The sequence below is a fragment of the Bombus huntii genome, chromosome 6, assembly GCF_024542735.1.
Source record: "Bombus huntii isolate Logan2020A chromosome 6, iyBomHunt1.1, whole genome shotgun sequence".
NCBI lineage: Eukaryota > Metazoa > Arthropoda > Insecta > Hymenoptera > Apidae > Bombus > Bombus huntii.
In genome coordinates this window covers 6,298,496-6,322,446 of record NC_066243.1, presented here as the reverse complement: position 1 = coordinate 6,322,446, position 23,951 = coordinate 6,298,496, and the positions used below count along the sequence as shown (strand labels likewise).

Genomic DNA, 23,951 nt, shown 5'->3' with positions numbered 1-23,951 from the left:
CTAGGTAAAATTGTTAAGAATAGACATACAATATTTAATAAAAAAGATTTAGTGATTGCATAACTATAAATTTCGAATTACAACTATGTAAACACATCTGCTTTTGTATACATACTTTTTATATGTTTACAATATATTTAATACATCATATATGTATGTGTTACGTATGCATATATATATATAATTTTATTTGAAACATTATGTATTTTACCTGCAATAATATGTATATACATATATTACTACAATAAAAAATTTAATAGGAAATGATTATGAGTATACCCTCTACAAAATTATGTAGATGGTAATTATTACTAATAAATCATACAAAATATGATATTCTCAACATTTCTATAGTGAATAAATAATATAGAAATTTAAAATATTTCTTAAATCATCATTTCGCAGATGTAAATACATAGTTTAGTAATTTAATACTTCTTGTATTAACAAAAAAGTTATGAATAATAGATAAAAGGAAATATATGAACACTAAGATCACTGATAAGATATTAAGATATTAAGAAAATTTCCTAAAATTAATAGTAGTGTGATATTTCATAATATAACGTAATGACAGAATATAATAATATAATAAATGCTGAAATTATATAAACAAATACATGCGTGTAAAAGACATTCAACAGGCACGCACACACATAAATACATAATACGGCTCTACATTAATATGGATGAGAATTGGATATCAATGTATTGTGTATCTGTCGTGAATTATAAAATGAATAAATTCGAGACCAGGAATTAATACCTGATTAATATAACTTGAAGTTTCATTACTCTTATTTACAAGAATGAAGAATATGACCAAAGATAATGTAATAAGGAGATATTAAATGTCTGAACAATTCAGCCAGGGGCAGTTCCGAAAGATAGCAATTGTTTGTTTTTTGCTTTTGTAAATTTAAAATTATTAGTAATAGTAATAGCGGCAATCAATATCAATAGTAACTACAATATTATTAGTTTCGCAAGCTTATGTATAAGAAATTATTTCAAATCGAGTTAATCCCTATTTAATAAATATAATATTTAAGTGAATCTTATATATCTGTAAGGTTTAATTGTCAATCGCGTGTTAAACAAATTCTTTTATTTCTTTGTTACAGCAGCCTTGTTTTAACATAACAACATTGAAATTATGATACATTTAAAAAACTTGTTTTCTCAGTTTCTTAATAAATTTGTACATGATATTTTTATTGCCATTGGCAGGTGACATACATTTTTCTTTGTCATTACCAGTATTATCATCATCATCCTAATCATTGTTTATTTCAAGACTGTTATAATATGATCATAGAAATGAAATATCACTTTCATTTAATCATGTTGCATTATGTTAAAGATGCTTTCTTAAATATCTTTTAATTTAGTTAGAAATTTAAATGTGATAAAAAAAATTGCAGAGCACTTTATGTACACAGTGTGTTATTTTTGTATACACGTATAATATTTTGTTTGATTATGCATATGTGTATGTATATATACTATATATAATATTATATAATTTATCAATAGATAAAAATTTACAGCACATATAATTTTAACTGTACATAATATAAATACAAAGACATTGTTTTAAACTATTAAATTGTAATTGGTATAATCATAATGCAAAAATAAATATGTAATTGTTGTAAGATTTATGATTCACAGTACTGTATAAATTTTATATTATTTTTCACAGTTTATGTACACATAGCACATACAGTAGTTTGTTATTTATTTTTTTCAATACATAACTTATGTCATATACTCATCAGTCATTATTTGTGAACTGCCTTTTATCTTTTAATACTTAAGAATTTAAAAAATGAAATATTTTATAAGCTACGCAATAGAAAAATTTTTTAATTTTATACAAATATAAACAATTCTAAGAATATTGTAATAAATACATTATATATAATATATGAAAAATTATTTTTTTATATCAGTATATATATATGTGTATTAACTGTAAAAAATAATTTTTTAACGGATATCGTAATTTTTATTAAAGTATTGTAATTGAATTATTAGCATAATTTTTCATAATAATATCTTTTATCTTTGCTTCATCTTACAATTTAATATATTTAGTTTTCCATGTTCATTAAATTTAATATGTAATATGCTTTATCTTACAATTTAATATATGTAGTTTACCATGTTCATTAAATTAGTATGTAAAATAATATATATATATAACGAAAATTGTATTTGCCAAGCTATTTTATTACAGAAATTTCACATCTCTCAATAGTTTTGTAAATATTGCTTAAAATGTATGGTTTAATTACAGCATCAAATAAGATAAGAAATGCTTTTTATGTGCTATATGAAAATATTAAATTATATTAGTTCCTGTCACCGATTTCATTTCAAAGATTATGAATTTAGAAGGTCATTCAATACATATTGTAATAAATATAGTTTCTCCTTAAACATAGTTGTATATATATACATACACATTCTACTTTTTTGCACAGGAAACTAAACTCAGAATAAAATAATATAAATTGTAAATTGAATATACATATGTAAATTATTTATATAATTGACAATACTTATTCCATATCTAAATTTAGAATGTAGTTTTCAAATGTATTAATACTGTTGTAAGCAAACTTAGCTGAAATCCTAAGTTGTAACGTGTATCAAATATAAAAAACAACAAACAATGATATGATACATATCTTCAAACTTATAATTTACATCAATATGTGATTATCAAAGTTTTCAATTTTTTTTGTACATTATACAAAGGAACAAATATAACTTAAATTATAGTCTAATGAATTTTTATACTGTTTAAATCTTTTGTTTAATAAATGCATTATTAATGCTATGCTCATGTCTAATAATATTTTGTAATAGGAATTGCATTAAAATATATCTTATTAGACATGACTATAACATATTTGTATTTTTTTAAAGATAAAATGTTTTCCTTATAATTCCTATATAAACATTTGTCTTTTGACATAAAACCAGTTCAACAGTTTGGCACAAGTAATATTATTTACAGCAGTGCATTCATTCATATACAGCAGTGCAGAAAATAATTTTCTTATAACACTGCTGTGTCACACTAAGTGCCCTTTTTATTAGAATATTTGTGTTATACTTGTAATACATATTACTGTTACGTAAAATTTTTAATTATAAGGATTCAATCCTTATCTTACTTCTTAAACAATCTATGTAATTCAAAACCTACATTATACAGCATCCAGATGATTATTAACTGGCATAACATATTATTTTATTGATTGTATATTTTATACTTTTAAATGTTTAAATTATTATTATTATATACTTAATTATTTAGATCATTGATAGCTTGTAAGATTCGTTTAACATGTCCTACTTTAGTAATACCAAGTTCCTTGAGATCTCTACGGGCTAATGATAATAATTCCCTACCTCGTATATCGTGAGAAACAAATTTATCAGTATATTCACCCAACTGTAAATTCTCCAACCAGGAACACACTTCTTGTACACCCCATGTAGTAACTTGATCTCGAATAGTATGTGCTCCAGAATTAACCCCTGAACGTCGAAACTTTAACCAGAACAAACCTCTATGACGATTCTTTCTATCTCCCTATACAAAGGTACTTTTGTGAAACGTTCATTTCTAATATATATTTTTGGATTGCATATATGGTAATCATATAAGTTGTATTTATATATAGAGAGCAGGACCAATTCATGTGATCATTTAAGTATTTTTATTATTAGTAGACCAATTAAAACTTTTTGTCATAGATAATAGATGTAAAGTTGTACAAAAAATTGAAAGTGATCCTGACAATTTATTTAAAGAAAGAAAAGAAAAAATCTAATTGCAATATCTTGAAGATCTTCTGAAACCATATATCATTTATGACAATAACTTTTTGATTAGAATCGATAGAAGTGACCACATTAAATAGTTCACTCTGCATGAGACTTAAGAAAGATAAGATATTACAAATTAAAAAATATGAATGAAGAATTATACCTGCTCATCTGATGGTAAGTTTTGTAAATATACTAATCCTGTACCTCCTTCATCAAACGTAAATTTCTTTAATTCCTGTTCCATACTGGCCAAAGAAAATGATAGTTTATTTTCTAAGTCTTCCCGTAATTTCTGAATTATATAAATTTTGTTATTAGAAAATTATTACTGAAATATCAAAAGGGATATAAGAAAATTAACCCTTCCACTATTAGTTCTTCATGTACTAATTGTCATAAGCTATATAGCAAACTCAAAGTCTTTGCATGCTCCTGTATATATTTTTAGAGGAATTACAAAATTAAATTTGATTGTTCTGTATCAGGAATGATAAATTAAACTAGTTTTAAAAATACTTTAGTGATATTAACAATGACCATAGCTGATCTAAACCAGTGCTTAGCAGAAGAGACACAATATTATCTTGTGCAACCCATTATAATGACTACTTACAGTTGTGGAAGGATTAATCATATTAATGATTAATCATGATAAATGTATACAAAATATGTACTTACTAGACTCTGTGCTTTATCTCTGAGTAATTCGCATGAGTCTTCATAAAGTTGTCTTGCACTTGACACCAACTCTGTTACTACTGGTCTTAAATTAATCTGTTGAAATGAAATGAATATAACTTATTAGAAATGAGTATAGTTAAAAAAATTTGTAATAGTAAATAATATCGATAATGAAATAATATAATTAACTTATATATTAAAATTAAATAAATAACCAACAAATAATAGTTCTTTAAAGAATATATTTAGTAAATTAATTATAATAAAAGAATACTAAAAGAATATTACTATCAGAAAAAATATAAAAACATTTGCATTATTTATGTTTAAGAAAAATTATAAGTAAGAATTATGGTATGAAATAATAAACTATACTAACTCCTTGCAAAATTTTTCCATCTGGATGAACTTGTTCAAGAGCTTGTGCTGTTCGTGCTGCAACTTGATACAAATCTGGTTCCAAACTTGGATGTGATATAATGAGAAGTTTGACCCATTTAACTAAAGTTGTAACTACTTCGATAAATCCCAAAAGAATATACATTTCATCATCATTTAAATATGATGGCTTATGTGATTGTAGAGACCTAGTTTGTGATTGCAATTGTGTATTGCTCAAAGTAGATGCTGACTGAGATATTGCATTGAGTGTATTGCGTTGCTTTTCCTCCCATGTTTTTAAGGATGTTTCAAGTGCCTACATTTCGATATTGATTATACTACACATATATTATTGTAATACTAAAGTAATATAATTCTAAATTATTTACCCTATTTCTGTAAAGCATTTGCATACGATTTTTATGTATAATACGTATAATACCAGGAGGTTGAATCCAAGCTTCACCATCAACTTGTATAGGTACTCCCTCATCACCCAAAATATTAATTTGAACTGTTTGACACTGTGCAATTCTATGATGTTGCAAGTTAATTAATCGTGATGCAGCCATTTGAACAGAACCAAATACAGCTACAACTTCCAATATACGATCGTCAAATGAAGGTGCTAAAAACAAATCTCCTTCTTTTGTTCCTCCCCAAAAATTTGTACCACCCATAAAGCTAAACAAATATAGTTTTGTAAGTATGGAATGTTGATGACAATATTTTACATTTTATTTTTTATGTTTTACTTTTGTATTTTTACCTTGGAATGTTTAATACAACAATTCCTTGTAATGAAGGCAATGGTATCCGTTGACCATCACATTCTAATTGTACTCTTTGTTCAAGATTCTTATATGTTTTTTGTAACCATTGTTTGGATCCTAATACACCATACCACATGTAATTTTTTGCTCGTGAACGACATTTTTCAGGATGTTCTTCCCTTTTATGATGAAAATCAAGACTAATTTTTGCATCTATGCCAATTCCAAAATAATTATTCATAACACAGCGTTCAAAATAGCCTTCCCTGCAAAATTGGAAAAATGATATTCTATTTTATGCGTCATATTCTGTTTAATGTATTCTTTTTATTTTGACTGCAAATTACTTATTTCATTAATGTATAATATAGATTCCATTATTGTATCCTTAGTTTCAAGTTAACTTTCAATATACACATTTTGAAAATTTCATCATTAAAATTGATATTATGTATTAGATAAGAAGTTGCTGAAGTCATAATATTATGTGTATATATTGCATAAAATTAGCATAGCAAGAAACATATAACTTACATTAATGTTTCATCAGGATCCATTAATGGTGATACAGCAGCACATAGTGCATCTGCATTTGCAAGTAATGCTTGACTAATAAGTCCTGTTCCACCGCTGACGTCTATAAAGATATAAAATAATAAATCTCGATAAGCAAATAGTATACGTTTGACTGCATAATAAAAAAAGTTATATGTTCAATATACACATAATTCTAATGAGATTACTTAAAATATCTTAATTTTTTCTTATTAATTTTATATTAAAATATTACGTTTCTATAGACAGCATTCAAATTTTGCAATTTTATTTTACATTATAGTTAAATTATAACAATTATTTTATTATATACAAACATTATTCTATATAAGTATTAAAATATTTACTTACTTGGCCACATGGGTAACCGAACTAATGGGTTAATAATTGGCAGCTTTTTAACATCTTCTGTTTTTTCAACAGATTTCACTCTTTCGTGACGTAAACTTGCGTTAGAACCACCAAATTTTGCAGCTGTAGCAGCTAAAGAAACAACTTCTGACGCTTTTAACAAACTTCCGCTGCTAATCCGACGAGTTGCTTGAGGAGAGAAACCCGATTCTGGTAGTTCTACACTTACTAATGAATTACAAAATTATAAAATAATTATTTTATAGAATAAAGTTATATATATTAAATTTGAATAAGTAACTTATGATAAAAGTTACACAATATTGTGAATTTTTCTAAAATAAAATATTTACAATGATGTAGCAATTTTTGATTACTTGGATAACTATTATCAAATTTAATAACGTGCACGCGCATATGTAGTAGTAATACATGCTAATTTGTACATAATTATTTAAATTATTTAAAATGTAAAACATTAACTTACATCTTTCCATACTTTCACCAATCTGCCGTCTTAAATAAGGCTTCATTTTATATTCTACATCTGAATCGTGCTGACTTTCAATCGACATTGATGGACTGGGAGGATTAATTATAACACTTATTGTAGGTGGAAAGTTATTAGGTTTTTCGTTTGTTGGAGTTGTTTCCGAAGATACAGTAAAGCAACATACAGGGCTTAGTAAATCGGATGCTTTAGCATCTTGAGAATCTTTAAATTTATTCGCTTCGTTTACATTCTGTCCTATTGATCCCACTTTGTACTTAATTTTGTTCTAACGGAAATATTCATTAAATATTTAAGTATAAATTCAAGTATAGTAAAATATAAATAATGAAGATTCCTTTATAAACATATACTTAATAAGTATTAATTTTGTTATAATTACCTCTATTTCTATAACAGTAGAACTCTTTGTTGATCTTTTAAATGATCGCCTAGCAATTTCATTTGTAAAATCTGTATTTTCTAATTCATTTTCTAGGTATTCTCTTACAGAATCATATTCTTCTCCATTTATTATACTAGTTAAATCTTGTCCTATTAAACTTTCAGAATTTTGTATTTCACTAGTGACCATTTCTGAATTATCGGGAGAATCAATGTGCCTAATTTCAGAATCAAATGCATCACTACCTATATACCCTGAAATAAATACCAATGAAGTACAATTTACATCTTCTGAAAATATTCGTACGAAAGTTGTTTTTAAGTATTCATTATAACTTTAATTATAACATTTTATCATTTAAAAGAATTTACATTTACTGATTTATTAATTCATTCATTCATTGATTTACTGATTCACATTTATAAAGTTATATAAATTATTAATATATTTTATATATAAAAAAGTGCTATATTACAAATTAAAAAATGATAATAATTTTAATAAAATAACGTCATTTCTAATATAAATATTAAATAAAATGTTACAAAATAACTAAAATAAAAAATATAAAATAGAATTTAAAATGATCTAATTATCCAAGAACTAGAAATTATTATATTGATATTAATAATACTGCTACTTAATTACTAACTTAAAACTAACTACCTTTAGTTACTTCTATTTTAGTTTTATTTTCAAGTTTTTGTTCATGTTCTTCTGGTGATTGAATTGAATCTATGTCAGAAGAAATGTCTTGTGTAGTTCCATCTTCCGAAGGTGAACTTGTGTCAAAAGTAGTTCTTGTAACACTAATTTGAAATTCTGAAGAAATATCTATGTTATTAGAGTCAGATATTTGTTGGTCATTAGATTCAGGTGTTTCTGCTTCTTGCTCATTATCCAGAGAGACAGACTGAGCTGTAGGCAGTTGAAAGTTAAATGAACTGAAAATAAAATCCAATAAACTTATTAGTTTCTGTATTTTCGGTAACATTTATTTAAATTAGAAGCTTTATTTTAATTTGTAAAATATAATCTTTCAAAAGAATTTGTAAACATGTAAGAAAAATGACAAAATATCACATAATTTGTTTTTGAATTCAAAATATGTGTAACTTTTTATATTATATTCAAGTAGATAATGAAGAAAGTTTGATCTTAATTTTTGTTAATAATTTATATATCACACAAAAATAAAGATATTTACACTTGCGGTAAATTTTCACTATTTCGTCTACTATCAGCAAAACCATCAGGTGCAGGTAATGTCAATAATTCCTCTGGTTGAGAATCTCTCCTAAGATCAGGTATTGGACTCAAAGATGCCAAGTTAGGCACTGGGCTAGTACATGTTGAATTATCTGCACTTCTTACAGATTCTATTAATGGTCCTACAGATAAATTGTCAACGTGATCTACTCTTAAACCAGGGATATCCAATTGTTGTCTTTTATCTACAACGTATTTTTTCATTATAAATATTTTTATTAAACAAGAAGATAAGATACATTAAAAGCTTTTTAATAAAAATTTTAACCAATTATTAATATAAACTTACTTGATATTGAATTTAATACAGTACCATCTTCTAGTGAACTATTTGTATTTCCTATTTTAGTAGCATGTTTTGTATTTATATTAATCTGATTATCTATAACCAAATGAGAATATTCCACAAGTTTTCTTACAATTCTTTTCAAACTGTTTGCTCTAAAAGTTAATGAAGTTCAATAAAAATATTACTCATTTTTTATTTATATTTAAACAAACAAATATTTAACATACCTCGAAATTACAGTTTCCTTTTCTATAAGTTGTCTCCTTTTCTCAACTTTTTTCAAATTTGTTATATCTTTCTCAGGTTTTTCTAATACACCTTTTTCACAATTATCAGGTGAAACAGAAATTTCAGTATTTAAAGTAATATTATCTGCATCATCTAAGTGCTCAGTTAGATATCCTTCCTCTTTGCACAATATTTCTAAAAATGAATTAAGTTTTTGCTGAAGTATTTTACATTTTTCTTCCACTTGTTGGTCCTCTGAGTTTACATTTTCCAATATATATGTTGCAAAATCTTTCACTGTGCCACATAAAATTCTGTAAAAAAAAATTGTATTAAAATAATGTATATACGTAATTTATATATACATATTTTTTTCTTAATAATGATAAAAATATTATATTAATTAAATAATTTTATTTATGAACTTATAAGTTAATGAATCAGTTTCTAGTTGCTACCAGAGATTTTATATTTATTTTTATATTTTTTGCATGAAATACGTACCTAATATTAGATAAAACTACATTTTCTTCGTCTGATTCTAAAATATTTGTTATATGAGTAACAACATTATCCTCATATTGATGAATAATGCTAGATTTTAATGTAGTATTAGAATGAGTTAAAACACTTTTAGGACATGGCAAAGATATGCTACGTTCAAAAGTCATAATACTCCACCGATCAAGCATTTTTGTGCCTGCTTTCTCATACTTTTCCAATAACTGGGGTAAATGAGCATCATCATCACAAGAAGATCCCCAACCCAATACACGTGCTAGGTCATTTCCAGTTCCCAATGGTAGAACTCCAACTTGACACTGCTTCTATTTTAAATTTTTATGCAAAGAATAATCTTATTAGAGTTCTTAAAAATACGTGCATTCGGAAGTAATTGATACTTATATAAATGTTTTAAAATCTCGAAGTCTATATAATCATATATTGCCAATCAATCAATTATTTTTACATAGATATAATGAAATAACTACATAAATATTGAGACATCAATTGCACTATTAAATGTATAATTTTTTATCTATTACACAACATACATCGCAAATAAGCAAAGCAATAGTTAAACATTCAGAGAAAAGAAGTTTGTTTCTTACAATAAAAATACAAATTTTCAATATCAAATTTATTATAAAATATTTAATATTAGTCTACTGTGCAAGTAACATTCTATTTCCTAAATTTCTTATTACATATAAAATAACAACCTTAATGTTCCTAGAAAGCTTTTGTTGCAAATGCGACTACAAATTATAATAAAGATATTACTATCAATTATAAAGGTGCTTCCATTAATTTTTAATATATAATTTAAGATGCATTTTGAATAATAACAATATTTAGGTAGATATACATTTACATGTACATACATCATTCGATTTTCCTTCTACTGTTATGTAAGTCTTTTTTTTATTAATCTCTACTACATATTTAAAATATAGTTACTTATATTTACTTAAAATAACTGTCCATAGAAGAAATAAATTACATAAATTTTTACATGAAGTATGTATCACACAGTAAAATAATTTATATCCGTTATTAATATTTGTTACATTTTTATTTGAAAAACGCTTTTATACAAGTCCTAAAAATATATTCTTATTAGATATGTCAGTGCAAATAGTATTATGAGCATAAATAAAATTTACTTTGATTTTATATAATAAATAATATTAATATAATAAATTGATTATCATAATCAAACTAAATATTTTATGATTACAATTTTGCACCTAAAAATTGATAAAGAAACACTATCTAGAATTGAAAATCAATTTTATCAATATTGTTTATAATAATCAATGAATTTTAAAATGTCTTATTTAAGAGATATGAATTTTATTCTTTAAATATACAAATACAAATTGGTAATTAAAATTCAAACTATGAACACACACTGAACTACGAAATATTTTGAACTTGTAATATAAAAGAGTAATTATTATTAAACCTTAGAATTATGTTTTTTAATCAATTATATCAGATTTTGGATTATTTTTGGATAAAAATTATTTAATAAGAAAAATAAATTGGATTTTTAACTAATAAATTTTAACTAATAGTAAGCATCTAGCTGCTCAACATCTGAAACTACTAACTTAACTCATGTATATGCATCTACATAACAGTAAAACCATAATCAGCATTTATTCTAAAGCAAATGTGCAAAATCTTGTAATTGCATTATATTATGTGTAAAAGAATACAATAGTTAATAATTCAAAGAATTATTAGGAAGAAAAAATGAAGTAAATATGTATACTAATTCAATTTTTATCTTCAAATATTTTATAAAACTTTTTATAACAATATAAGTAACATTACAACCTATAAGCATACCATAAGATAGTTACTGTGGTAAGAAATTGTAAAACTCCTACATTCTTTTGTACTATTAAAATTCGTAAAACTGATTCTCAATGCTATCATCTGCAATTATATCTCATATTATCACTATGGCTGCAATCTACTAATATATGGAACATTATACAGATCAATCACACACCTTTTGGATCATCTGGTGCAGCATTCCACTACAAATCCAAATCCAGAGGAACTAATTCCATTGTTATAATCATAGGAAGATTTGTTTTGTATTTTAATCCAAATTCCATTGGTTCCAATACTGCTCCAGTCTCTTAATTACACTGAGTTATGTAACAAGATAAGTGAAACATAAGAAACAAACTTTTGGAAATTTTTCCAGAAACATTCGTTTTAAAGTGAAAAGTGTCTAATACAAATGTTAAATTTTCAGTTTCATTTCAACTTTTGTTCTTTTTCTAAATATCCATTTTATATCTATCTATTTGTTTACTATTCTGTGTGCTTAAGGTATTTATCTGTAAATAATTTTACAATTTCCAAAAAACCTTACATTGCCTAATAATATAATAACTATAATAACTCATTTTACTTTTAAAGTTTTAATATTGTAGCTGAATTTACTGTGTTTACAATTATTGTGTCCAATAACTACGTTTTAAAATTATAATAAAATTAATAATTGGTAACAATCATAATAAAAATGTATAATTCATTAAACAATGTAACATTACTTGCCTATACTATTTCTGTAGTTAATAATTTATATCATAATACCCTTCTTAAACTTTTATGTAATATTGTTTAATAATTAATAGTAAATTATATATTATATAAAGTTATGGCTTTTATAATAGAGTATGTTTTAATATCAGTAATTACTGATTTAATATGAATATGCTGACCACTAAATGTATTAAAAGATTTAAAAGAATTACTATATGAAATTGTGAATTAAAAACGTGTAAATAATACTCTAATACTTAAATATTTATAGTATATAAATAACAAAAATATTTAACAAGACATTCAAGAATTATCAAAAAATGCGTGCTTAACTTACACTTACCATCTACAAATAAAGTTAATGAAGCTTCACGTATATAAAGAATCCTAATGCACAAACACCAGTATCATCTGAAATAAAATTATAAAAGAGACACGCCATGCTGTTTGAAATATTAAAGCTTTTCATTATTATATACTTAGTCTTTCTGTAATATTTACAAATTTATATTACTAAGTTGAGATTTAAAAAATAATTTTAAATATTTATCCTTTCAATTTTTTTAAAGTCCTAATTTTAATTGTTCAATCTTATACATTTTCCATATTACCTTATAAGTATGCAATTCTGATTTACATAAATATAAGTAATAAATTTTATAGTTGCATTTAAATCTAAATACAAAAAATGATAACAAATTTACATTTGAGGAAATATGAATTATTCTTCAAAATTGTTAAAAAATCGTTAATTGACATTAAAAGAGAAAGTTAAAAATTATTTAGGATCGAAAACAATAACAGTCGAAAGTTTAATAACAATGTTGTGGATCTCACAATTTTAAAGATTTTATCATATTAGTTATAATAATTATCAATGCACCAACCCAAAACAAACTTACTTATCAAAACTAATGATTTTATTAAATACAAATAATTAATTCTCTTATTTTATTTAGTTTAATAATTTTCAAATGAGTTTAAAGTAAATTATTACTAATAAAAATTATTGATTATTTAGAAAATTATAAATAACTTGTTGGAACGCTTCTTCTAGATTTATTTATTTAAAGTTTTACTTAAATATTATCAAAACATTATCAATATTCAAAAATGAATTCGATTTCTAAAAATTAAATATATTTTTTCTACTAATTTTCAAATTTATTCTTTGTTATATATACAAACTTTGTATTTAAACAAATATATTTTGAAATGAAAATTTACGAAATTAATGTGATATGAAACAAAGTTTTTATCTAGTACTTTTAGCTAATAGTAAATTAAAATATTATATAATCACAGAAAGATTAAGCAAATTGAATTTGTGAATATTGTATTAACTTCACCTATTACAAATGATTTTGTAATTTTAAATAACAAAGGCAAATACTATTTATCAAAAGAAATGTGTGATTGTAGATGACATAATATGATGACAATAGTTTGAATAGTAATATGTCAATTTTTAATGTTTAACCTCAATGCAATAGTAAATCTTCAACAAAGTTATTTTATTCTAGATACACTACATATCATTATTTAAATTTATTAGTTTTCATTATAAAACATGTTTGATATTATACTTAATACTTCAAATATAATAGTACATATTAAATATCGTGCCTTGTTCAATATTCAATGTCTTTCAATATTAAGTTTTCTCATGCAGTGATTATAAAATTGTCGATATACAATTTTCATTACACAAAGCAAGTAAATATATCCCTCGTTTATAAAAAAAATAGGAAAAATTCAATACGGAATCCTCAGTAATGGTGTATTTTAGGATAACTTAATACTTCTAGTAAGTAAAGTTAACGGAGTACTTAAAATTTGCCATTCCAGTAAATTGGATGATAAAAAGTTGGATATTTCAATTAAAAAAGCAAAATTAATTTCTAAATTTCTCCTATTTATACATGTGAAAACTGTTATCACCATATTATATATCTGTTACAACCATATAATTTTTCTAAATAATGCTTCTGCTTATTACTTAAAGGAAGAAACCATAATTGAGATAAATAGTGGGATATCCTATATGGATATGTAGTATATTATATAACAAGATAATATGACATTCAAAACAATAATAATAAAGTGCAAACATGCGAATGATAAAAAAGTAAACTCTTTTTATTATTTCCATCTCAAAATTGTAATTTTTAAATATACTATAATATTTATAATCATATTTTATATTCGTGCATATTAATACTCTACAGAGCATTACAGCTTCTGCATGGCATAAACATATTCAAAGTGAATTTATATATACATTACATAATAATACTTTAAGATCATGCAATTAGCAAATATTTACAAAATCACAAAATTATTTGAACTTTCTACTTACATGCATTCCTAGGCGATCAATTTCAGAAAGAACCCAACCAACAGATCCATCTCCACTGCATACCAATATACGAAAAGGATCGAAGTGACGGAATAATCTTAACCTATTTGTAAAGAAATATTAATAAGCTGTATTGGCTTAATCTAAAATTATACAAAATTATATAAAACATTTTACCCTGGTCCTGGTCCTCCTTTTATAAGATCAAATACTTGTGCTGGATTTAATAATTGTTTAAATCTTCTAAGAAATTTAATACCTTGATTGTCACCTGATTTACTATTTACAAATACTAAAAGTGGGCTGCATCCAGTAGGTCTTGTAGCTTCCCAAGCTTCATCGCTACCTATTAAATAATTATTATGCATTATATAAAATTCGTTATATTACAAAACCAATCTAATAGAAATTTGTCTTCTGTGATACAAAATAATAATATAAAAGCTTAATATTCATTAAATAATTATATATCGCAACTAAACTATATAAAATAATAACAATAAATATGAAATATATTAAGAAAATTTTATAAATAATGTCACCTATACTATGCAGTGCTGTAGGAGGAACTACACTCAATTTAACTGATCCTAATGGACACTTAACACTTATGGCTGGTCTACAAGCTGTATGTACTGTAGCTCTGCACCATAAACATCTCCAATCTTGAAGCCTAAATAGTTAAAATAAGGAAATAAGTACGAATTTTAAATACGAATTAATGCATATTTTTCATAAATTAATGTTATACCTGAGAACAGAGCCACAAGTTTTATCACATACAGAACATTTTGAGGATACTGGTAAATTGCCTTCCATCCATTGATGTGGCATAGTAATGTTCTATATAAAAATAGTTCATAAAATAAGTTGTAATAATTATAATTCTTTCTCCAATTAATTCAAAGAAATAATGTCATAAAAAATAAAAATCATTTTTATTTTGTTTTTATTTTAATCTTCCTTTTATTTGAATTACTGTTTTCTTTAATACATAATAAAAAATATATTTCAATAAAAGAAATTATATATTAACTTTTCTATATTTAACAGAAATAAAAAATGAATGTATAATATAAACCTAAACATTTTTCAAATGCCAGTATCTTTAAGAGAAAAATTTTAATCAACTGTTTGCACATACCCCATCTTGGTCCTCAATAATGTCCTTGCCAATAGATGCCAATGTGGTCCATTTGCAATTATTTATTGCTTTTATGCTACATCGTTTGTGTACTTTATATTTACATATTTCACAACTTAAACCATGGGAAGTAACACCTACAACATATAAGTCAATATGTATTAACTATCTATAGTAGATAATAACATAATATAATACAATATATCAAATAACATAATATAATATATAATATCAAATTTATACATTAACTAATACTTAATAAAATACCATTAGAATTACAAAAATTGATACATTTAAGGACAATCTTATTGTTTTATAAATATCTTTTATCTCTTGACAATTTTATATTGATGTTTGTTAAACATCATAGAAATATAATTACCTCAACAGTTATAAACTTTATTTGTAAAATTAGTGTAACATATTAAATCAAATATCAAAAAACATATATTAACAACAAAAAAGATGTAATAACAATAATAAAATAAAAACGATATAATGATACTAAAAATTTTATATATAATTCAAACATGTATATTCTTGTTAAAATATACTTTTCTTTTGTAAAAATTGAACAACTATTTTATTAAATACATTAATTATAATAATAAAGAAAATTATTTATAATAAAATATTCATAATTACCGTAAAGAGCATCTCTGCAAATATTACAGTAAGTTGGTCTTGCATGACTTGTTGCATACCACTGATGATTACCACTAAGCATTTCTGCAATTCCAGAATCTGTCTGAGTATGATTTTTTGTTACTGTTCTTAATGCATTCAACCAATCTTCCATTTCTTGTTTACTTTTCCCACAGAGAACCAGTGATCGAAATGGAGTTATCACCTTAAAACACATATGACATACAATTATATATTATAATAAAAATATTTGTTCAATATTTTACTTTATTAATGTTGAACATTTCTATGAAAAAATATGAATTTTATATATTGTTTTATATAATCTTTGTGAGAAGAAATATCACACATCATTTTTTTTATTGTTCTAAATTAAATACATATTAAATAAATAAATATAACAAATACACTACATGCGATAAAGATTACTACAACTGCCACATTTATATTAGATTATAAATTGACATTTAATTTTGAAAAAAGTAACCTTGTATATGTATTTATGGCGTAAATCGAATTACCTTGAATCGAGTACGGGTTCTCTGTTGCTTCGGTGACATTTGAATTGCAATCTCAAACACGACATTTGTATGTATATAATTTGCACGTACTTCAAAGAACAACAAATGTTACATTCAAACGATAAAAAACAATTTTTGAACATACGAAAAATATAACAAAATGTATTGAGCATCGAAATAACGGAAGTATATAATAGTGGTGTGCGCACAATGCTCTTTTCTTCTTCTTTAAGCCATTGCTATGTCCTATTTTCCATGGCGCATGTCATGTCACCTCATTTATAAATAAATATCCGAATGAAAATGTAATGCATTATCGTAGAATTTTATTGTGTACGTAACTTATATTGTCAATGTAGTTCTATTATTCATATTATTCAAATCTCTTTACCATAAGAAGAGCTGAAAACGAAAATTGAAAACGAATTATATAATTAATTGTTAGTGCCTTTATTTAAAGATTCAATAGTATTAACATATGTATATATATATGTGTATATTTATTTTCATATATTGATCACGTAATTAATTACAAATTTAAAAATCAGAATCTTTAAGATTACAAAAATTATAGACTTAATTATTTAAATTAAATATACATTGACGTGCAAATTTCTGACCTCATAAATTCTCCTGTTTATATTTCAAAAGTGATACATATTTTAAATTTTGAATGTTTGAGTAATATTATACAACTATCTAAGAATGTGTATTATATATAGAATATGTATTAATTTGTGTATTATGCTATTTTCTATTACTTATCATTACATTGCGGATTTTTATGCATTTATGGTAAATTTAAAAACACAAAGCATTTAGAATATACATATATACAGAAATATAAAAAATATTTGAAATAAACTAATCATTATAAAATTTATAGAATAAAATATATTGTATATTGTATTGTATATATTGTATATATAATCTATATAGGTTTTATTTTTTTAATTATGGCCATAAAAATATATATTTGCATAAAAATTCACGGTTTATTTATCATTCTCTTATAATCAATATTGTTCAAAATTCTTTTAGATACCATCTCTCAAATGCAACATTAAAAATTTATTCTGATCTGGCATTTTTGCACGCCATTGTAAATTATAAAATTGAACTAATAGCAATAATTATTAATATCCTATTCTGTCTTGAAAAAAGTTTGGTAATAAAATGAATAATAAAAAATAAGCATATATTGCAATTGTTTGTACTTAAAATGCAAAATTTTGGTATATTAAGATACTAAAATTAAATATAATGCTGTATATTTTTTAAAAATATAATTACAATTCATTTACAATTTTTAATTAATGAATAAACAAACAAATACACGTATGGATGTATGACACATAAATAAACTGTGTATTATATATACATAATTCATAATATTTGTTTATATGTTTCATAAAAATAATTCTATATAAGTTTATTTACGAACTTAAATATTATATGTTATAATAATGAAACTTCTAATAAAAAAGAAAGACAGACAGGCTATAAAAGCCAAAGGTAAAAACATTACACAAAATGAGATGAATCTGATCTTGATGACTAACAGCGACCATGTAATCTTTTTTAACTTGTTCTGATTCGGATAATGACATAAACATCACAAATATTTCTGTAGCACATTTACATGAGAATTTAAAAGTGTAAAAAACAGTTGGGAATTTTCATGTTTTTCTATAACAAAACGGATTATGCGAATAAGATGATTTTCGATACCAAACAAGAATATATCTAAAAGTTATTTAAAAACTAGTAAAAAAATATAAAATATTCTTGTACACATGTGATACATTTCATGATTATACTACTGTATGTATTCAAATTCTTCTGACTGAAACAAACCAATATGCTTTTTTGAAACTTCCTTCTCAAACTGATACGTTATTCTCTATTTTTGCATGGGAGAATAGCTTTGCACATTATATATTTATACATATATCCGCTGCCTTTTAGATAGAGCTAAATAGAGCAATAGAAAATGGAATAGATTTAAAATCAGAATAGAAGAGCACCTGAAGGATGATAGGTCTGAAGAAGAAATAAAATTGAAAGGCTGAAAAACAAAGAAAAAAGACTTGGAAGAAAGTGATCATAAAAGTGATAACAGTGATGAAAACTGTTATATAGACTAGAAAATACCTGCACTTATATTTATAAATTATTGACTAATCGAAAAGGTAGAAAAAGAAATGTATTTGAATTAACTTTCTGTAATTTTATAATTTTATAAGTAGATTTGAACCTAATGAATTTATGTTAATACAAGCATGTAGAATAGAACATGAGTGAGTGTGGAGAAAAGAACATTATAAGAAAAAGAATTAAGAGAATCAAAATGAATGCAATTCGTATAATGTAATAAATATGTTTGAATATAGTGTACAGAATCAGAGAGTAACATGAAGAAAAATAATAAACCAAACCAATTTAACCAAAAATAAAAATCCTGATTGAAACTTTTACTTTATGGAGTAAAAATAAAATATTACAAAATGAAATCAAATATTGTTAGCAATCACAATATATATTTTAATAATAATAAATATGATTATATACAGTCTTTTTTGGATATAAAGCACAATGAACAATATGGCAACATTGTTTTTACAAATTTAATTTATAGCAAAATATGTATTAGAGATTACATACAAATCGTTATTGACATCTTTAAAGAGAAATTAATATTATGTATTAGATTGCAGATTTTTATGCATTTATAGGAAATTTAAAAGTGTAAAATTGCACACAATACACACAATATGAAAGAGTATATAAAATGTCCAAAATATAATGCTTTCTATAATACTTAGTAAGTAAAATAATTTTCTATCTAGGTTTTTTTAAATTATATGTTGAAAATATGAATTCGCACAAAAATCTGCAATCTAATAGTATAATAGCGTTAATTGACTAAAATCTCAAGGAATACTGATGGAAATGTAAACACAATACAAGTTTGTTATCATTTTATCTCTATTTATTTTGTATATTCATATTACATCTGAGAAAATTCACTGAAATTATGTTAATAAAGGTTATGCTTTCATGTTAGTATAAGTTGGTACAATACTGTATTTACGTACCATTTGCAATTTTCACATTATCATAATTATGACGTAAGAACTGAAGATAATACATGCGTGCTATTTTTATATTTAGGAGTGTACATATACTATCTTGCACTATAATTGTTTCACTGCAGCATTATTTAATCTCATTTACTGTGATAAAATATACTGTCACAAACATTTTATTATGAACAAAATCATGGAAAATCATACTAGCTAGGTTATGTTTACATTGAAGTGAAATTCTCGACACTGTTGCCAGATTTTGTTTCGCCATAGATCGTATTTAAAGTAGGCTGTGATATAATATATCTCTAACTGTTATAATTTAATTGTAATCAAAATGTAACTAATTGTATTGTATAATTTTCTAAAGTATTCTTTTCTTTTGTTTTCTTACTAATTCTTGTTTTTCAAGAAATTACTCAATACACGGATGTATATGTTTTGTTGGGCCATTATGCCTTTATATTCCTTTGTATGTTACGGTTGCAAACAGGCTATGTAAACTGTTACAAGATTTTTCAACTAAATAATTTGTATTTAAAAAATTTTTAGGCAATTATTAAAAAAATATTAAATTTTTAAAAAACAAAGCTACAAAGAGCTTTCCGATAAGATTATTATTGAATGCATATCATGAAACCTTTATGTAATTATATGACATCATGATATAAAAAATTATTACTTATGTAATAGAATTTTGTAATATATATTTTAAACTTATTTTACATTAAATTTATTTCGTTTTGCATAAACACAAATACTTCAATATATTTCTGTTCGTGAAGCTAGTAACTTAGTTGTAACTAGTTGAATACAATAATTAATTGTTACATTTTTTAAATTTAATTGATAAAAATGTTTGTTTGTAGTTATACATGTTTATACACAATAAAAGTGACTGAAATATGGAAATTTTAACATATTTAACAAGAAAATAACATATAATGCATGTTGTCCAATAAATCAATTGCTATTAGTAGTGGTACAATATAACGTATGGTTGGGTGACCTGGCTATGTTAAACCTGCGATCACTTGGTTCAAGAGAAAAGATTAGAAATTAGTCAGAATCGTGTATATGGTTAAATTCCTCAGTAGATAATTAGTAATTACTGTGTTATAATATTAAAACTAATTAATATAAGATATAATAATGATTTTGTTAGAGATACACAATAGGATACTAGAAGAAACGTTAAGTAACAAAATAAAAAATACTCTGTCGGGGTAAGTAAAGTGCTTCCTTTTTTAAGGTCAAGATATTTTGCACATTTTTAAGATAAAGTTAGGGATTATAAGTTAGGGCGGTGTCCGTTTCAAATATTAGTGACGTTTATTGTAGTAGAATATTTAATATATGCATTACAAATTTCCTTCTAAATTAAAACAAACAGTTTTAAATCCAAGATTTCTGCATTATGTCAAACAAGTGTTTATATAAAATGCGATGTTCATAACATTTGATTTTCTGCTTAAACATTTTTACATATATATATCTGATTATTTTAATATTAAAAATTGCATACGAAACTATGTAAATAATGCATAAAAATAACATATAGCCGAAATATATATAAAATAATTTTATAACGTTATTAAGTAATTAATTTTTCCTGTTATCAATTTGTAATTTTGTATTTAATACAATTAAGATATATTTTCTTTGTAGTCATAAACCAGAATCCACAGATGTTGTTATAGCAGATTTTGATGGAGTTTTATTTCATATTTCTAACTTAAGTGGTGACAAGTCAAAAATTAGAGTAAGTTTTAAAAAAAGCTTTATCATATCTGTACTTTTCATTGCATGATAAGTTTTCATATAATCATCTCTTTATAGTAACAATATTATCAAATTGATGTATTAATTTTTATATTTAATTATAACTATAGTATTTATTTATTATTATTATTTATTTATATCATTTTCAGTATTATCATAATCAAATTTAGATTTACATAATGTGCTTTATTTTATTTTTTACTTTATATTTCGATATTTTTATGTGTTTGATTTTTTTTGTTAACATTCTTCATTTTGTTGCAGATAAGTATTTTACTTAAATTTTATAAACAATTACAAGAACATGGGGCTGATGAATTACTTATACGTGAATACGGATCTTACCTTATAGCTCCAGAAAATGGTAAACAAATTAAATTATATTTGAAGTACTTAAAATTGTTATTCAAAAATTATTAAATAAAATATTGGTATTTCCATTACTAGGTTACAATGTTTCTGTATTAATAGACTTGGAAAATTTGCCCGAAGATTGGGAATCATTAGTTAAAAAAGTTGCACTCTTAAAGAGACACTGTTTTGCCAGTGTTTTTGAGAAGTATTTTGATTTTCAAGAAGAGTATTATGATTCACCAGGTACCCAGTTGCAAAAAAGGGCAGTAATTCAATATAGAGACGAAGAAACAATGTAAGAATATACTTTCACTTTGCAATGATAATGAAAGTAAGCTATATTTAATTTATACATATTTTACATAAAGGTATGTTGAAGCCAAAAGTGATAGAGTAACAGTGGTATTTAGCACAATATTTAAAGATGAAGATGATATGGTTATTGGAAAGTTATTTTTACAAGAATTGAAAGAAGGAAGACGTGCAAGTCACACAGCTCCACAGGTTCTATTTAATCACCGTGAACCACCATTAGAATTACAAGATTCTGAGGCAGCTGTTGGAGACTGCATTGGATACATCACATTCGGTAGATATAAATCTAATTATGCCTAAATTTTAAAAGAACATAAAAAACATGCAAAGAATATTAAAAGTTACATATTTATCTATCTCATTTGTTATATGTTTCTTTTTGCAGTATTATTTCCAAGGCATACAAACAGAGAAGCTCGTGATAATACTATTGATTTAATACACATGTTTAGAAATTACTTACATTATCATATTAAATATAGTAAAGTTTATATTCACTCAAGGATGCGCACCAAAACAACAGACTTCCTAAAGATATTAAATAGAGCAAGATCTCAATCGAAAAACACTGAGAAGAAAACCATTACGTAAGTTCTTTAAAAAATATATGCTGCTTAATACATTATATTAGGATAATAAATATAAAAATGTTTTATGTTTTACAGAGGTAGAACGTTTATCAGGAAGGAATGAGTGTAAACATAAGATTATATTCCTTATATTGTTTTAATAAAGGATAAATGACAAAGCTCTCATTTATCTCATAGATTTGCTAGAAATTTTTTGATCTTCTGGCAAGAAATATTGTTTGTAATGAAAGATTCTAATTCATCAGATTAATGAGTTAAAAGCTGTCAGTCTTTGAGTCTTACCACTCATTGTCTCTGAACAGTACAATGATCTTTAGAAAAATCTATATTGCTGTAAACATACTTAAAATGTGTGTACAGCAACGAAACGCATGATTAAAAAGCCATTTTATATTGAAATTCTTAAAGTAATATTACAAGAGTGCATAAAGTCTTCGAAAAAATCAGGGAATACATAGTCTGTTTATGAATAAAGTTAAAAAATATCCTGTGTTTTACTACTTTTACATGTAAAATATGATCTTAATGCTATTAAGCTTTATGATCAAAGATGCATAATCGCATGTTCTACTTTTTTAAAACATATTTTATGTTTATTAATTTCAGGAAAATTGTCATTTTCTATAAATTCCACGTACAACGAAAATGTTTAAAATAACAAGGAACGCGTGGATTTTATAAAGAAATATATCAATGTATCATTTGTATGTTTAATAACATAGCACTGTCTTTTTTGATAAATTATTTTTGTTAGCTATATTTTATTGTCTCTTATTAACGTATAATTGTAAGATAATAAAAGTATTAATTC

General features: G+C 24.2%; 3 protein-coding genes and 1 long non-coding RNA gene across 7 annotated transcripts in view; 3 read left to right on the top strand and 1 right to left on the bottom strand.

The window, feature by feature from the left end:
* LOC126866990 (programmed cell death protein 5) overlaps positions 1–20,082 on the top strand; it is a 69,790-nt gene extending 49,708 nt beyond the window's left edge. The window contains exon 5 of the mRNA XM_050621067.1: positions 19,643–20,082. Coding sequence (XP_050477024.1) covers positions 19,643–19,648 — 6 coding nt within the window. The 3' untranslated portion in view covers positions 19,649–20,082. The remainder of the gene's footprint in view (positions 1–19,642) is intronic.
* LOC126866923 (diacylglycerol kinase eta) lies at positions 577–17,646 on the bottom strand. 4 transcript variants are annotated; one of them, XM_050620933.1, is made up of 23 exons: positions 17,011–17,645; positions 16,490–16,694; positions 15,845–15,981; positions 15,452–15,543; positions 15,243–15,373; positions 14,878–15,046; positions 14,701–14,803; positions 9,954–10,099; positions 9,777–9,866; positions 9,272–9,586; positions 9,045–9,196; positions 8,694–8,940; positions 8,153–8,430; positions 7,484–7,740; positions 7,078–7,369; positions 6,591–6,818; positions 6,219–6,321; positions 5,681–5,950; positions 5,301–5,595; positions 4,910–5,227; positions 4,528–4,623; positions 4,010–4,141; positions 577–3,610 (listed from the first exon to the last, which is right to left on the bottom strand). In XM_050620933.1, the coding sequence occupies exons 1-23, from the start codon at positions 17,047–17,049 to the stop codon at positions 3,320–3,322; spliced, it is 4,386 nt and encodes a 1,461-aa protein (XP_050476890.1). In that variant the 5' UTR covers positions 17,050–17,645; the 3' UTR covers positions 577–3,319. The 4 variants fall into 4 exon arrangements, with proteins under 4 accessions (XP_050476890.1, XP_050476889.1, XP_050476888.1 ...); XM_050620932.1 differs by having other exon boundaries at positions 577–3,568; positions 9,777–10,099; positions 17,011–17,646; XM_050620931.1 differs by having other exon boundaries at positions 9,777–10,099.
* LOC126866997 (uncharacterized) lies at positions 17,436–19,633 on the top strand. Its single transcript, XR_007690120.1, has 3 exons — positions 17,436–17,450; positions 18,052–18,838; positions 18,931–19,633. It is a non-coding gene; the product is annotated as an uncharacterized LOC126866997 (long non-coding RNA).
* Positions 20,083–21,004: 922 nt separating the features above from the next.
* Positions 21,005–23,899, top strand: LOC126866973 (probable actin-related protein 2/3 complex subunit 2). Its single transcript, XM_050621037.1, has 7 exons — positions 21,005–21,325; positions 21,768–21,861; positions 22,146–22,245; positions 22,329–22,530; positions 22,604–22,824; positions 22,936–23,137; positions 23,216–23,899. The coding sequence occupies exons 1-7, from the start codon at positions 21,252–21,254 to the stop codon at positions 23,241–23,243; spliced, it is 921 nt and encodes a 306-aa protein (XP_050476994.1). The 5' UTR covers positions 21,005–21,251; the 3' UTR covers positions 23,244–23,899.
* Positions 23,900–23,951: the final 52 nt, after the last annotated feature.

What these genes read in the sequence shown, in the direction of transcription:
- LOC126866923 (XM_050620931.1), bottom strand. Translation starts at nt 17,049, where the DNA reads ATGTCACCGAAGCAACAGAGAACCCGTACTCGATTCAAG. An exon ending in GATCCTGATGAAACATTAAT is followed by an intron (nt 5,951 to 6,218) that starts GTAAGTTATATG and finishes CCAATTTTGCAG; the next exon opens with GGAAGGCTATTTTGAACGCT. An exon ending in ATGGAAAAATTTTGCAAGGA is followed by an intron (nt 4,624 to 4,909) that starts GTTAGTATAGTT and finishes TCATTTCAACAG; the next exon opens with ATTAATTTAAGACCAGTAGT.
- LOC126866973 (XM_050621037.1), top strand. Translation starts at nt 21,252, where the DNA reads ATGATTTTGTTAGAGATACACAATAGGATACTAGAAGAAACGTTAAGT. An exon ending in CCTTATAGCTCCAGAAAATG is followed by an intron (nt 22,246 to 22,328) that starts GTAAACAAATTA and finishes TTCCATTACTAG; the next exon opens with GTTACAATGTTTCTGTATTA. An exon ending in CATTGGATACATCACATTCG is followed by an intron (nt 22,825 to 22,935) that starts GTAGATATAAAT and finishes TTCTTTTTGCAG; the next exon opens with TATTATTTCCAAGGCATACA.